Here is a 15,345-nt window from a genome sequence, read left to right as displayed (position 1 = left end):
GAGATTAGAAAGCAGCCAACTTTTATTAGTTTTCTCATATGCGGATCTTACACTGACAAAGTCACCAACAAGAACGCGTGGCTCACTGAGCGTTGCTCACAATCATGAAATGCTCCTTTAGAAAGTAAGCTGTGTGTCAGCCGAGGCTCAGAGGAAGGGGGGGTGTAAACAAAGGGCAGGTGCAGCCCGTGGGGCTCACAACACACATTAATCCTCCTCATTTCGGCTCCAAGTGGAAATTTTTTATGTCCAATATATACAGCCTGGCTTTCATTATTCCTCCCCCAAAAAGCTTTAAATGCAACGATTTGAGAAAAAAGTCCTTTTACAGCTGTCTGCACACAGGACCTGTCCACACACACAGGGCACATGTATTTACAGACGTGAACACGTGTGTGTGTATGTAGAGACCGAATGCAACCAACCGTGCGGGTAGCCCTCAGATTCTATACCCACAGTCTCGGGGCTTGGTCCCTGGATGGCTAAGGACAATTTTACTCAGTGGAATTGGGGTTGAGACACTATCCCGAGAACTATTTAAGGCTTAGCGTAGCACTGAATGGCTATCAGGTGACGACCCTGGGCCAAACTCATGCCATGAACCCAATCCTGTGCTTTTGGTGCTAAACTGACCACTTTTGCAGGTCTGAGGTGTACACTGGGAAAAGTGCCAGACCCTGAAAGGTGTGGGAAAAGGGGTCTCTACCCAAGTGTTTAGATTCATGATGAGCCCGGGGAAGGAGCTAAGGGAGCTTTGGAAAAAGGGGTTAGAAACGGAGTGTACAGGCGCCATAAGGCAAGCCTAGGTCACAGTGTCTCCACACTGGCAACTGTGTCGTGAGCGGCGACACTGACTGACACACGAACGCGGGGGGGGGGGACTGGGCTGGTACACTCCCTACCGCTGGTCATGCCAGGACTACGAGTCTTAGGGGTAAAGAAATCAGTTTTCCCTGGACCCAGAGTCCCACCAGCATCTGTAACATACATCACAACTGTGCTTCATTCCTTTGTCAAGGACATGGAGAGCACCGCAGGTGCCCACAGCACCCAAGGGCCATCGCACCTCCTGCACGACCTCAAACCTCAACCTCCCCTCTCAGGTCCCAGCAGCAGGGTCACCTTCCCCCAGCTTGATCCTGCATAAACAGATCCAGATCATGGGTTTCAGTGAATCCTCAGAGCCCACAGGTTCTCACGGTGTCTCACATGGTGGCTGCCGACTGGCGCCAGGTGACGTGGGAGTTTGGTTGGAACCAGCAGGGCCACATGGAGTATAAGGGGCCCCACGGCAGCCAGATCCTCAGCAGACGATTGAAAGGTGAGCACGGCCACCGTGAGCACCCCTACCGGCGGAATGTTGCGAGTCGGTCCTGGTCTCTGCCTGCACTGCACGGGGCCGAGTCTCAAAGGACCTTCTGGTGCCCGTTCGCCGAAGGCTTGGCTGTGTCTGAGTCGCGAGGAGCCCTGGACAGGTGCAGCTTGTGGAGCCCTTCAGGAAAATGGGAAATGGTGAGAGGAGGGGTAGATGCTGGGCAGGGGACAGGGGTCACTAATGAGGGGGAGTGGGAGTGTTACTGTGGACACAGGGTGCAGGCCAGACCCCTCCCCCCCCAGGGAAGCTAGAGAGCCTCCCAGTACCCAGAGTCCTACCTCCCCCAGGATTTTCTCCCCTAGCACTTCTATCACCTGCACACCTGGGCCTGCCCTGCGCAGAGCACCCGCAGTGCCAACCCTCCTGCAAGCCTGTTCCCACCCCAAATGGCACGTCTCAGGGAGCCCAACCCCAGATATGCATGATCCACTTTTATTTCAAAATACACACATATGAAGAACACACAGGAAAACGTGTGGACAGATACAGCACAGTATCAAGCATGTATTTAAGAAGAAAGGCAATGGAAAACATTACCCAAAAGAAGAAAGAAACGGCAAAGCAATGAGTTGAACACAGTATTTCAGGGAATAGAAAGTGTCACTGTGTGAGTTACAGTAACATCCCTGTGTCGTGTCACCACAGCAACCACTCACATAAAACACCCAACACAGAACATCACTGTGCCCTTCTGAGGAACCATGTCTATGAGGTCCAGGCCTGTGTGACCCTGAAAACTGTGCTTGGTAAGACGATTCCCCAGAATCCAGGTGGGTATCCACTGACTTCTGGCAATGCTATACCACTTACACCCACACAGCACCCCAAACTATAGCATTTCTATCACCTGCACACCTGGGGAGAGTAAAGGTAGAACAGCCTGTCTGTGACGGGTAGAGGGAGAGAAATCAGTCCAACACAGCACTTCTGGTCCCAGGGGTGGCGACCCCTGAGTTACAGCAGCCGCCCAGCTGCGGGGCATGGGGAGGGAGCGTGGAGACCCCTGGCTGTCCCAGCACCCCCTCCTGGGAGGTAATTTCAGTCAGTTCCTGATGAAACTCTAGTGCCGCTCGGGCTGAGGTTCTGGGAACTAGTGTCTGTGAGGAAGCCGCCACAGGCACCGCCATTCATAGCTAAGCTGTGTCCGCTGTGCAGACGCCCTGACAGGAGGTCAGAGCGCTGAGCCCAGTGGCCCTGCTGCTCACAGGCAGCCGCCCATTCCAGCGGATGCCACATGGGAGCTGAGCTAGGATTACGGCCCAGGGGTCCTGAGTTTTAACTCTGGGCCCTGCCTGGAAGGACTGTCTCACCCCTGCCATCGTGCAGATGCCACGGCCGCATCCCAAGACCTGGGCCTGGGATCCACCTACTTTCTGGTGCTGCGGCTGAAGTGAGATGTCGCTTTTCCCTTTCAGGCCCGTCTTCCATCGGCCACCTCCTCAAAGGTGGGTATAAAGTAAAACACAAACGAACAGATAACCTGAGATCCTCCCTCCTCCCCCAGGTCCCCCTTCCATCGCTGGGTTAGAGAGCTGTGGGAGCCAAGCTTTGCTGTCGCTCACAAAGCTGTCACCTGCACACAGGACCTCAGGTCGTCATCATCACGCCACCTGTGCGAGAGTGAAATCCACAGCAGAGGCGAGCGAGAGCTCCGGCGCGTGAGCTCACATCAGGTTTTCCTACCACAAACCACGGCCTCTCCCTCTTTTACTACGAAAGTTCACAGCCCACACCCCACCGGGCAGATGTGTGGGGTCCTTTACACTGTACCAGGGTTTCCAAAATGTAAGCCTTCAGCACGTTCCTTCCTCATCTCCCAGGATTACCATCATCATCACAACAAAATTGCTGATGCTTCCTGAAGTCCTATTATGCGCCAGGGCTATGCGCAGGCCCTTACAGGAACTGTGTCCGTTAATGATCACAACAGTACTCAAAATAAGGAGACAGCACCACCTTACAGGTGAGGAAGGTGGGGCTTAATAGGCGAGTCACACGGGTCAGGCACGTGACCTCAAGTGAAGACTGAAAGTTAACTCTAACGTAAACGTGACTAACTAGCAGAGAGAGCGGAAAACAAGCAGCACATTCGATTACCTAGGGCCTTGAGGAGCTCCTCCCGCACCGCAGAGGTGAACTTCCTGACCAGACACAGTGTGGTCACAATCGCAAAGAGCAAATTGTAGGACAGCACAATGTAGAAGTTGCCCAGCCAGTTAAACCTTCCGAAGTCTCCCAGCAGATCGAATCTCGTGATTCCTGTGAGAAACAAACAAGCAGCCCTGACAATCAGGCACAGTGGTCACACAGCACAGCATACAGTCCGAGTCAGCTCACATTCTGTGCACAGCCCACCTCCACCCAGGACCCTGCCTCGTCCAACCCGGCCGGCCAGCCGGCCCTGCTGCTCACCCAGCGCCGCTCACGCGTACTTTACACTCACAGTCAGGAGCCCGCCCTCCGCTCGCGGGGGACAGGGGCACGTGCGCACTGACCCAGGACCCTGGGAGTCATTATGAAAAAGCCACCTGACGCCCCACCCCACCCTCTGCGTATCTCCTCCCTCTGCAGGTCCTGTTCAGTCCCCTCCACATGAACTTCAGTGGTTTCAGCCAAGAGATATTTTATCTTTAGAGCCAAAGACATCTTTGAGAATGTGGTGGGAGTCATGGATCTTTTCATAAGAAAAACACACAAGCCCTGGCCAGTGTTGCTAAGTGGTAGAGCATCAGCCCACACACCTAAGGACTGCAGGTTCGATTCCCAGTCAAGGGCACATGCCCGGGTTGTGGGCTCGATCAATGACTCCAATAATTCAGGAGGTCACAGTTCAATTCCTGGTCAGGGCACATGTCCAGGTTGTGGGCTCAATCCCCCACAGGGGACATGCAGGAGGCAGCCAGTCAATGACTCTCTCATCATTGATGTTTCTCTCTCTCTCTCCCTCTCCCTTCCTCTCTCTGAAATCAATTAAGACATATTAAAAAAAAAAACAATTAAAATGTTTTCATTGTTAACATTTTAAAACTGTATCTTAAGGCTCCTTCCAGCTGAATGATCCTAACTGGGATTACTTTCATATGAGAAACATTGTATAACAAACTAGAAGTTGAGATGTTTGGATGTGTGTCAGCAGATGGCTAAGTCATTTGGATAATGTGTGGCCGTGACATCTTCTCAGGTGAGATTGTGAGCCTGAAGCCAGGGCAGCATCAGAACATGACAAGTAGGTGCCAGGACTGAGGGCGTGTAGGGGGAGCACTGGTCACTTTCTGAATTCTCAGGCATTGGACTCAGAATACTTCCCCTTTATTAAAAATCCTAACTAGGTACACAGACTGTTTAGAGATGAGAACATCAGTGATTAGTAAAGCGTTCATCAGCACCACCCATTTATCACTGTCCACTAAATAACGGAAACTGATTAAGTCATACACACATTTTTTGCTGAGAACTTTTCAACATGAGGTTTGGAAGTATCTTACATCAAAGTCATGACTAGGGGAATATGTGATGACTTACGCTCCTATTTCACACTGGGACCTGGGAGGGAGAGCCCAGAGAAAAGATGAGCAGTATATTTACAAAATCCCAACTGGAAGCGTCTCCAGAAAGGATGGAAACTAAAAGGAACCTTCACCAAAGAGCAAAGGAGAACATTCTGTGTTGCCTCCTGCAGGGATGATGAACTACGGGGCCCTGAAGAGAAATACGCAAACACAAGTGAATCCAGCTGATTTAGAAAGTAAGTGTTTTTGTGTTCCTAACACAGGCACATTTTTATATCTGCATTTGGGCCCTGCAGAGCTAACAAGTCACAGAAGGAATCTCAGAATGAAAAAAGTAACTGTAAAAGTAATTTTAAAATAGAAATTAGCAAAAGTATTGCAAGGTCTGTTGGTTACGGTTGAGAAACATTTTCTGGTTAAATTAAATAAAGAATATAAAAAACCGTCAGCCCCTCAGTTGTTCCTTGATTAAGCATAATAAAGAGCATGTCAGCAGCCAGACACAATCTGTTTACAAAATTCTCTGCTGCGTTTAAAATAGTTTATTATAGGTCAGTTATTAGACCTGGTCCTGTTCTACTTTCACCAGCCAACCATCTCCTCTAATCACCTGAGAGTCTGTTGTTGACTGAAAGTATGGACATCAAATCCCTCAGATGTTGGATCTTCAAAACCGAAGTCCAAACAGGCAGCCAGCCATGGTCTGGACGCCAGCCACTGGACCGGCACTACTCCTTGTAAAGGGCTTTAGAGAGCTTGAATAAAAAGTGCAGGGCACAGATGTTCTGTGTTCCCTATAAGTAACAAAACTATCAATAGTAATTATATTTGACTAAAAGGACATGGTCAAAATTTTTCCCACATACCTTTGTGGCAAGCGATATGCTTATAAAATCCACTTAGTGGTAATTTTTCAATTAGTATAATTAGTACTAATTTTTCAATTAGTACAAAATTTTCCAGTCAAATATAAGAAGCTATTCCAAATGAATTTTTAAATAAATGTGTTATATCACACCAGACTTATGTCTTAAGCTACTACAGTTTATGCTTACCAGGCAGCAACAGTGGCAGTTGGCAAATTAAAAAACAACCTCCCAGAACACCAAATTAGTTTTTTATATGGGATTCAATATATTTTCAATTTATAATTAAAGCTATAATCATCATGTAAAAACTATTAAACTAAGAGAAAGCTGCATGTCGCAGGAGACTATCGTGCTCCAGGTCACTTTGTTTCTCAGTTAACTGAGTGGTAGGCGGCTGCCGGAGGTCAGCTCTCCTCTGGGAGGGGTGAGGCGGTGGAGACACGCAGCCTGGAATTCGGTGGTTCAACACACCCTCTATTCTGGTCTGATAAGCTTTTCAGCCAGTAAATCTAAGTCCCGTTACACAGCAGGATAATTGTCCTGACAATTTTATCTTCTTAAAATCAAAGGCTCACTTTTAAAGAGTTGACTGAGGAACTACAAAGTAGCCCCCAAGTCTGCATTTCCCATAACACTAAAGCTCCCTCTCGCGCCGGGAAATTTGCTTTTTCAGCACCGGGACAGGCCTCTATGGATGTTTGGCGCATTTGCTGCTTTTCATCTATTCAGCGCCGCTGGCATGACAGGTAGTGCATGTGTGCTGGAGCTGGGCAGAGCGCACGGGACCACTGCACCCTAATGCCCTCAGTTAATCCTGTTTGGACAGCTGGGCCCAGCATTTGTTAGCTGCCTTTTAATTGTTCCATCTTTCCTTTTCTCCTTTTTATCTATCTCTATGGCAAACTACTAGGAATCTAATGTGTTGATCTTCAAAAAGCAAATTCTGCAATTAATTTGCTTTCTTTGCATTAAAACTATATTCAGCATGTAATTTTGTTCCATAAAATCAGTATGTTGCTATGAACAATTTTAAATAACACAACACAGTGAGTCTCATAAACGACAAAAGGAGGGTGGCTGTACCATCACAGAAATTATTTGTTGGACTGTCATGATACATACGACAACATTTAGCTATAAATCGAGTTACAAAAGTGCCTACTTTTGGCACTTCTGAGGTTGGCACACCATAAGCAGATGTCAAAACAATCACAAGTCCAATAAAGCAACACAAAAGAATTAAAAAATAAGCTTTGTGTCAGTCTGCAGAAGAGCAGACTGAGATTTTTTATATTTATACTGAGATTTCACTTTTATGAAAATGTGAAATTCCTTGTGAGAACTATAAAAACAGGATAAAGTGTGTGCTTTCCTGGTGCAGCCGCAGCCCTGATGGCCATGCGTCCTAAATAAATAATGATGTGCTATAAGAGCTAAAACAAAAGCAGCTCCAGTTACTAGTCATTTTTGTTGTGAGCAAGTTGCTGAGGCTGAATGACGGGATGTTTCCTGATTGTCGGTGAACACTCTCAGGTCAAACCCTAAGCCTAGGAAACCAAACTCCTACTGTACACCTGTCTGCGGCAGCATCAGCCCAGACCCGAGCATCGGGTCCACACAGTGCCTCATGGGGGAAAAGGCCAGATGAAGACCTTCCAGCCGCTCCTACAACAAAGAGGAAACACTTTACTTTTAAAGAGGACCGAAATTCTGTAAATGGAAAAACTAAAAAACTTTCACAAACGACAGGCACGGGGATCCTGACTACAGGCTGCCCTTTAAATCCCTGCCAGCTCTCCAAGACCTCGCAGCCGTCGAGCCTGCTCCATGGACACAACGCAGCTGAAAATAAGTCTGACAGATTTTCAATTTTTAAACCACATACTAAATTATAAGTTTTAAAAACATTTCACATAAGAAAAATTAGTTTAATATTTTATAAACATTAAACACTTTTTAAAAATAAAAATCAGTTTCCTCACTAGAGACTCAAAAGCTTAACTAGTCAGTGAACGAAAAATTCCACTGTGTAGAGAAGACATATTTTTAAATATTGAAAAAAAATGGCCTTCACGTGATGAAAGGACTTGTTGGTACAACCATCTATATAATGAAGTGTAGGAGTAAAGGGGTAAAATCAAGGGACGGGGGGGAGTAACACATCTTGAAGGGGGACCTTCAGAGACTGAAACTTAAGGGGATTGGGATCTCCCTTAACTCACCCAGGGTGCGGGACATGACGGGCAGGGCGGAGCTCAGGACCAGCAGTGACACGCAGTTCCCAATGATCTGCAGGAGGAACAAGGAGACAGGCGGTTACGCTCGCCCTCAAGAATTAATGCATTTACTATCTCTGACTATTTTTAAAGCCAACTACTGCTCACAATACAACTCCAAAGCACAATTCCTAGTGATCCGCTTTCCGTGTGCCTACGCTCACTCTCTCATGGTCAACAGGAGCTGGACATGCTGATGGACACCTGTCATCACTTACACCAGATCCATGCAGCTCAGGAACTCACAGGGTGTTAGGCAGATACATCGATAGACAGACAAATGATAAACAGGAAATAAGTTCTCTCTTTAGAAAGGACAACAATATGGAATATGGAATAAAATAAAAGAAGCCAGCCACTAGTGCAGCTGTCCTTCATTGTCAGCCTGTGGGAACGCTTTACAGAGCTGCAGCCACTGTGTAACAGCCTGAGCTGCTCCAAGCCAAGGACACATTGTAGAAAGTCAAATCAGCCTCAGACTGCAAAATGTTTCTGAATAGACCTCTTCCTTCTTGCTTTAATTATTCAAATTTGAAACACTTTGTCTCCGCTACTTGTAGCAATGAGGTGCTTCAGATCTCAAGCGAGCTCTCCGAGTGCAGTCAGCACCGCCGAAGTGGCTCATTAGCGGAGATTTTCTTTGCAAGAGAAGCTCCTTTCAGGGCCTCTACCCAGCTAACAAGCTCTGTCCTCTGCATTTACAAGTGAATGGACGCCGTCCAAATTACACAGCACATCCTTTCCCACTCCGTCAGCCTCTGAAAATCTCCCAGTTTGTGTTTACGCAACTCACAAACAAATACCTATGGCCACAGAGAAACCATTCAGGGCAATCACTAAATAAGAAAATCGGTGTGGCTTGGAAGGCCAAGGGAAGGCACAGTCGCCTGAAACTTTACCTTACCTTTGTCATGGTTGTGTCATCTTTCTTGGGAATAAAGTCTCCAAAAAATCGGAGGCTGTAGAAACCGACGACAGAGGACACCATCAGATAGCTGTGAGAATCAAGGGAAAAACCTCCAAAGAATGTGGGCTGCGTTAAGTTCTCAGTAGTCTCTGAAAGTCCTAAGGCCCAAAGGAAACTCAAAACAAAACCAAAAGCCACTTGGAGTGCCTGTGGAAGAATGGCTTGTTTTTCCTCCAGGCAAGTGTCTTAGTAAATTGCCACCGTCCCAGAAAACCAGGCAGAAAACTTGTTAACAGACAGACGTTTGGTGAAAGAAAGGATACAAAATCAAAATGATTTCAAGTGCAGCTCCCACAAAACCAAAAGCAGAGAGGGAGGCATTTCCTATCCCAGGCCCCTGGGGGGAAAAACACTTGTCAGATTTCAATGACACTATTATATGTGGTTTCCCTAAAACTGTGGTTTCACAAATAGAGGACAGTTGAAATTAGGGATGTTTAATGCCCTGGAATAATGTCTAGACTTTAAAGGACTATAAAATGTGACATTAGACCGAGTTCATCAACTAATTCAACCACACATCAACAATTTTAACAAGCTCAAAACATTCCTGATTTATCTCAAATTTAAGTTACTTATCAAAATAATATGATTATGCTTACTGTGAAATCCTGAATATGCTTGGAAGAAATCTTTGAAAAATGTAATAGTACAATAGGAATAAAGTATATAATTACCCAAACCCTGAGGCGACATATAAAAATTGCACAATTAAAGTGTGTCAAACGTAAGCTAAGCACAGGAAGGGGCGAATGTGCATGTCCTGTTTTGACCCTTGGAAGTCTTTCCCCAAGTCTTCCTTGGAAATTCAGAGTTTTAAAAGACATAACTTAACCCAGATTTTTTTAATGTAATGCTGTAAGTTTTTTCCTAAGCGTTATAACATGTCTTTACACTAGGACTTAACAAAACAACAAACAGAAAAGTAGTAGGATTTGTCAATGAGGCTAGACAATAAAAAACGATTTCTTAGTGAAGCAGGAACAGTATTTCCACAGCTCACTCACTAAAGGCACTAACCATATGAATATGAACGATTATTTTACTATCAGCTTCTATTACATCTAACAGAAATACCAAGATAATTTAGAATTATAGTCACACTAAGAAAAAATAAACCAATAAATAATAACTATTTCATAGACATTCTAATTTAGGCATAATGAAGTAAGAATACCCATGGAAATGTCACATATAATTAAGACAAGGGCAAAGACTTTATCGACGTTTGTCAACTTTGTGAAGAGGAAGGACTCATGCTAATAGCAAGCTTACTGGCTGTGATGGGGCTCGGTGCAGACCACCCCAAAACATGCCAATGTGGCACGTTGGTTACTTCTAATTAGCTATTAGAGAAAGAGTCAGTGCAAGAAGAACACTCTGGCCTCCTCTGTTCCCCTAAACACAAGGAACAAAAATCTCTATGCAGAGAGGATGCATGGCATTCTCATGGCAGAGGCACGGGATTCAGGACAGAGGTCTCAGTACAAACTTGTTACTTCTCATTACGTTGCTAACCCAAATGCAAACCCTTTGTTTTGTGCAATCTCCACAAACAACTGTCTCTTTGAATAAAAATGGTATATATATATACTGCCTGCCTTGGTCATTTTTTGCAGTCTCATTTCTATGGGGCCTCCTTATGTACATACATAATTAAACTCGACTTTCTCCTGTTTTTCTGTCTTGGGTCAATTTAATTCTTAGACCAGCCAAAAGAACCTAGAAGGGTGGAAGAAAAAATTTTTCCTCCCCAACAACTGGGATGGAAAACATTTTGGAAATATTTTGTACCTTCAGGGGCCTACAGGCAGGATTAAGGTGACCTGATTTATTTACATGATCATGCAAGGACCCTACCAGGTTTAAGACCCTCTCTACTATGCACTAAAGGGATGGTACAAAAATGTGCCGTGGGACTTAGGCTTAAGAGAACAGGTATGTCACCTGATTCGGAGAGAGAAGTGCATCAAAAGTCTAAAAGAGTTTTGAAGTCCTTTCTATGGGGAATGGGAAAGCGGCTGACTTAGGAAACTATAATAAAATATCAAAACTTAAATGCTACTTTAAGTATCCAAAAGTTTATAGAGACACCTAGAAAAACTATGCCAAATATGAATATTTAGTGGTAACTACCTTCTTTATGGAGAATATATTCAAATCGGCTAATTGACAGAATTTAATAAAATCAACAATTTTTTTAAAAGAGAGAAAACAAAGTTAACTCATAAAAAGATGCACCTCTGACTCTCCGCCAGTAACTGGACATTTTGACTCAGTGTCACAAGACGTGTGACTCCCTTCAACCACACCTTTGCATCTCTCGCAAACCCAATGAGTCCATTTAATAAAGTCTTCCTATGTCACTATTTCAGAGTGTACATTTTCTTAAAGAATTGCAAGTAATGAATTTCAGTAAGACAAAGATAAACTCTGTTATGAAGTGTATCTGACTCTTGATAAAAGGCCCAGCCAATCCAAAGTAAAATATCAGAAACAAAAACCATAGTTTATAAATACCAATTGTGCGGGCCCCTTGCATAAAGAAATTCATACAGCTTTAGCATACGCAAGCAGAATACTTTTGCAAGAGAAAGACGTGTTAAAACATTCTTTACCCTCGTTCCCTTTGGCATTGCTGTCTCATCAACCAGCAGGCAAAGGGTATTACAGGCCACCAGGAGAACTGAGATGGACTAGGACAAAGAAAGAAAGCTGTCAGTTCTGCATCTCAGAGACATTTGGCCAATACACATACATTAAAACCTAAATGAACAACCAACTGCATGCTTCAGAGGAGAGGAAAAGTGGTCCGGATCAAAATTCTACATACAAACCTAATGTCATCAGACTATCTACAAAACCCTAGAATAAACTCTAAAAAACTCTGTAAATTATAATTTCAAGGCTTGTGACAAGCGCTAATAACACAGATCCATTTACTAACTGATCTTACCAACTGGAAATCCAAACTCCACAGATTTTAAAAATGGTTAAAATGCTTTCAAAACTGATTTCCTAACATAATTCTTACATCCTCTCGTAGAGTCTGAAGCAGGTTCTGCAGCACCTTGTCTCCTATTAATTTTCAATGAAACAAATTTCCTGCTTTCATGAAGAAATAGATAATTTCAAGGACTTTTAAAAACCTACCATTAATTTTTACTTTGGCTCTCTCCAGCTTCTATAAAGGCATAGATGCATTTCAGTCTTACTGATAGGAACCCAGTTTACCTGGAACCACTCAGCTGAGAGGAGTGGCCACACTCAGATGGTACAGTAAATATAAAATAATTTGCTTTATGTAACCGGGCAAGTCAGTTCCTACCGTCTCAATGAGAAGGAGAACCATGACCGCAGGATACACCAAGTTTCTCTCCCAAGCCGACGCTTTCTTCCGCCTCTCTAGTGGAAGGAGAAACAACATAGCAAAAGATTCCAGTAACTGCCAAAATCCTCTCCAGACTCACATTGTCATTCCTCACTACTATAACCAGTAGGTATTATTTTTACATAATTTGTTCTTTTTTAAAACAGAAATTATTTAAAATTTTCCTCCACAAACTAGAAAAATAAAAGTTTTAGAATCAGTAGAAAAATGTTTATACCAATGTTATTCACAACAGCAGAAGGCTGGAAACACATCAAACATCCACCACCAACAGCAGGACAAAGAAAGTAACTTCCGGCCACATAACGTTTACGAACATGAAAACGACTGAATAGCGCGTATGATTCTCAACAACACAATACTGGACTTGCACTTCTGAAGACAGAGTGATAACAGGGACCAGAATTACTGTCCAGCCTGAAATAATTAAGAAGCCAAAAAAAACACGTACATGAAACAGCAGTTTTCAAGACCTTGGCCATCTGATCACTGAAGGACAACAGTCTCGGAAAGATGGGAAACAAACAATGTGAGCCTGTGTCGGCCCCAGCTCACTGTCTTGAGAGAGCTTCTGGGCCACAGTGCAGGGAGGAGGAACCCATGCAGAGCCTAGTTCATTCCTTGAGTTGAGGACATACAATAGGAGTCTGGGGAAGACCAAGTCAGCAGGATTTTGCAGAGCAAAGCGCCAGAGAAGAGACTGCTGCACAAAGAAAGAACTCCAAGGACTGGAGCAGGGTAATGATCAGCCCAGGTATGTAAAGAAAGAACAGCCAGTGGCTGATAAAGAAAAACCACCCAAAATGAGTAGAAGGAACAGTATCCAACAATCACAAAGGGCCAAGAATCATGCTGCTCCCCAAGACATTGGGGTGCTGGGTAGAGTGCGTAGAAGGGTCTTGCCTCAGGAGCAGGGAACTATTAGCCCTAGACGAAATGTCACTCTGGCCTAGCCTCACAAGTCTTCCAGGCAAGACCTGATGATATCAAACTGTTTCCAAGTAACTTCACTGCATCCCAAAACAAAGTTCCTCGCTTACAGAAATACAAAAATATCAGCACCAAACAGTGTAAGATTCAGTGTCTAGTAGCCAATCAAAAGTTGCCATGTGTGCAAAAAAGCACAAAAATACAGTAAGTCCATTGATTGAAACTTTTTTAGAACAAACACATAAAAGTATTATTGTAACTGTATCCCATATTTTCAAAAAGTTAAAGTACATAAATTAAAGATGTCAGACATATGGAAGATATAAAACAGGCCTAAACAACTTCTAGTGATAAAAACTCCAGTGTCTGAGGAAAAAAATACAGTAGGTGGGATTAAATGCAGACTAGACACTCAGAAGAAAAATTAGTAAACATGAAGACACAGCAATACAACTATCTGAAATGAAAAACACAGAGGGGAAAAAAACATGAAAATAAGGGAACATCCTTGAGCTATGGGGCCATTTTACATGAGCTAATGTACATGAAATCAGAGTCCTTGGAAAGGGAGGCACAGATGGAAGAAGAAAAAATATTTGGAAAGTAATGGCAAAATTTTCCACATTAGATGAAAATTACACATTCCCAGGTAAAAACAAAACAAACAAACAAAAAACAATGAACCCAAAAGACAAGGAACATAAATAAAATTACTCAAAGGCGCATCACAAAAAAATTGTTCTAAATCAATGATGGAGAGGAGATCTGAAAAGATAGACACACTGAAGGACAAGGATGACAGGTGATTGCTTGTCTGAAATAATGCAAGTGAAAAGACAATGGAACATCACCTTTCCGCATCAGTAAGTTTTGAAAAGTCAATTTGTACACATACAAAAAAACAAAAAGTAAGTCAATACATTCGTATCCTCTCCCCAAACTAAAGCACAGTCTTTGTCGATGGCTTTGGACAGATTGAAAGCTTGTAACATAAACTAAAGATTTCATAATTTCTTTAATATTTCAGACTACAGGAAAGTCTATAATTAAGAAATCAAGGCCAGCACACAAGTCAAGGGGAAGGGAGGGAATGTACCTAATTTTGTCTTCAGAGTCTTTACATTTTCAAGTTCTTGTTCCAGCTCCATCACATTGTATTCCACTGATGAAGACAGTCCTGTTGAAAGCAAAAATATTTCAGAAGTATAACAACAGAACCCCTAAAGAGTATAGAACAGGTGGCCCTCACATTCAATTAAAATATAAAGATAACACACTGCAAATCCTGGTCATTGAGAACGAAAAAAATGCTGCTGTGATTCACAGAAAAGTATATCCATTTTTTATCACTTAAAACTTCCAAGCTCTGCCCGGCCGGGCGTGGCTAAGCGGTTGAGCATCGACCTAGAATCCAGGCGATCAGGGTTCGATTCTCGGTCAGGGCACATGCCCGGGTTGCGGGCTTGATCAATGACTCTCTCATCATTGATGTTTCTATCTCTGTCTCTCCCTCTCCTTTCCTCTCTCTGAAATCAATAAAGATATATTTTTAAAAAAAACAAAAAAAACTTCCAAGCTCTTGCTGATGAAACACTACGTTTCCTAGAAAACGTATTACTTTGATAAAATTCTAATTTGATCTATTATTAATTTTGTATTACTTATAAAAGTATCATATGCTTATTATACAGTAAAAGAAAGTCCAGACCTCTCGCCATCCCACCTTCCTACAGTGACAATGGCTGACAGTATGGTCGATGTGCCCACATCTTGCCCCACAGTCAGATGCAAGCACACATTCAAATACACTTTACCTGCGGGTTTCATCATTTATTGGATAAAAATCAGTCCAATCAGACGCACTATTTTGCCGCTTGCTCTCCTAGTGACGAGTCCTCAACAGCTAAGTAATATTCCAGAGTGTGGACATATTTCAGTTTTATTCAAAGTCATTCCATTTATGAACAGCCAAGTTTCCCTCAGTTTTATGCCATACAAACAACGCTGTGGTTCACAGTCCTGAATGCA

The 15,345-nt window shown here is 43.7% G+C and overlaps 1 protein-coding gene across 3 annotated transcripts in view; it reads right to left on the bottom strand.

The window, feature by feature from the left end:
* Positions 1–15,345, bottom strand: part of LMBR1 (limb development membrane protein 1) — a 78,414-nt gene continuing 63,069 nt past the window's right edge. For all 3 annotated transcript variants that reach the window (XM_081147781.1, XM_081147783.1, XM_081147782.1), the window contains 8 exons: positions 14,414–14,494; positions 12,325–12,401; positions 11,615–11,692; positions 9,260–9,333; positions 8,934–9,024; positions 7,976–8,042; positions 3,473–3,634; positions 1–1,492 (listed from right to left, as the gene is read on the bottom strand). In XM_081147781.1, the coding sequence (XP_081003907.1) occupies positions 1,407–1,492; positions 3,473–3,634; positions 7,976–8,042; positions 8,934–9,024; positions 9,260–9,333; positions 11,615–11,692; positions 12,325–12,401; positions 14,414–14,494 (716 nt within the window). In that variant the 3' untranslated portion in view covers positions 1–1,406. The remainder of the gene's footprint in view (positions 1,493–3,472; positions 3,635–7,975; positions 8,043–8,933; positions 9,025–9,259; positions 9,334–11,614; positions 11,693–12,324; positions 12,402–14,413; positions 14,495–15,345) is intronic.

This window comes from Miniopterus schreibersii (genome assembly GCF_964146895.1).
Source record: "Miniopterus schreibersii genome assembly, chromosome: 9".
In the NCBI taxonomy this organism is placed as follows: Eukaryota; Metazoa; Chordata; class Mammalia; order Chiroptera; family Miniopteridae; genus Miniopterus; species Miniopterus schreibersii.
This window is presented reverse-complemented; position numbering and strand designations above follow the sequence as displayed.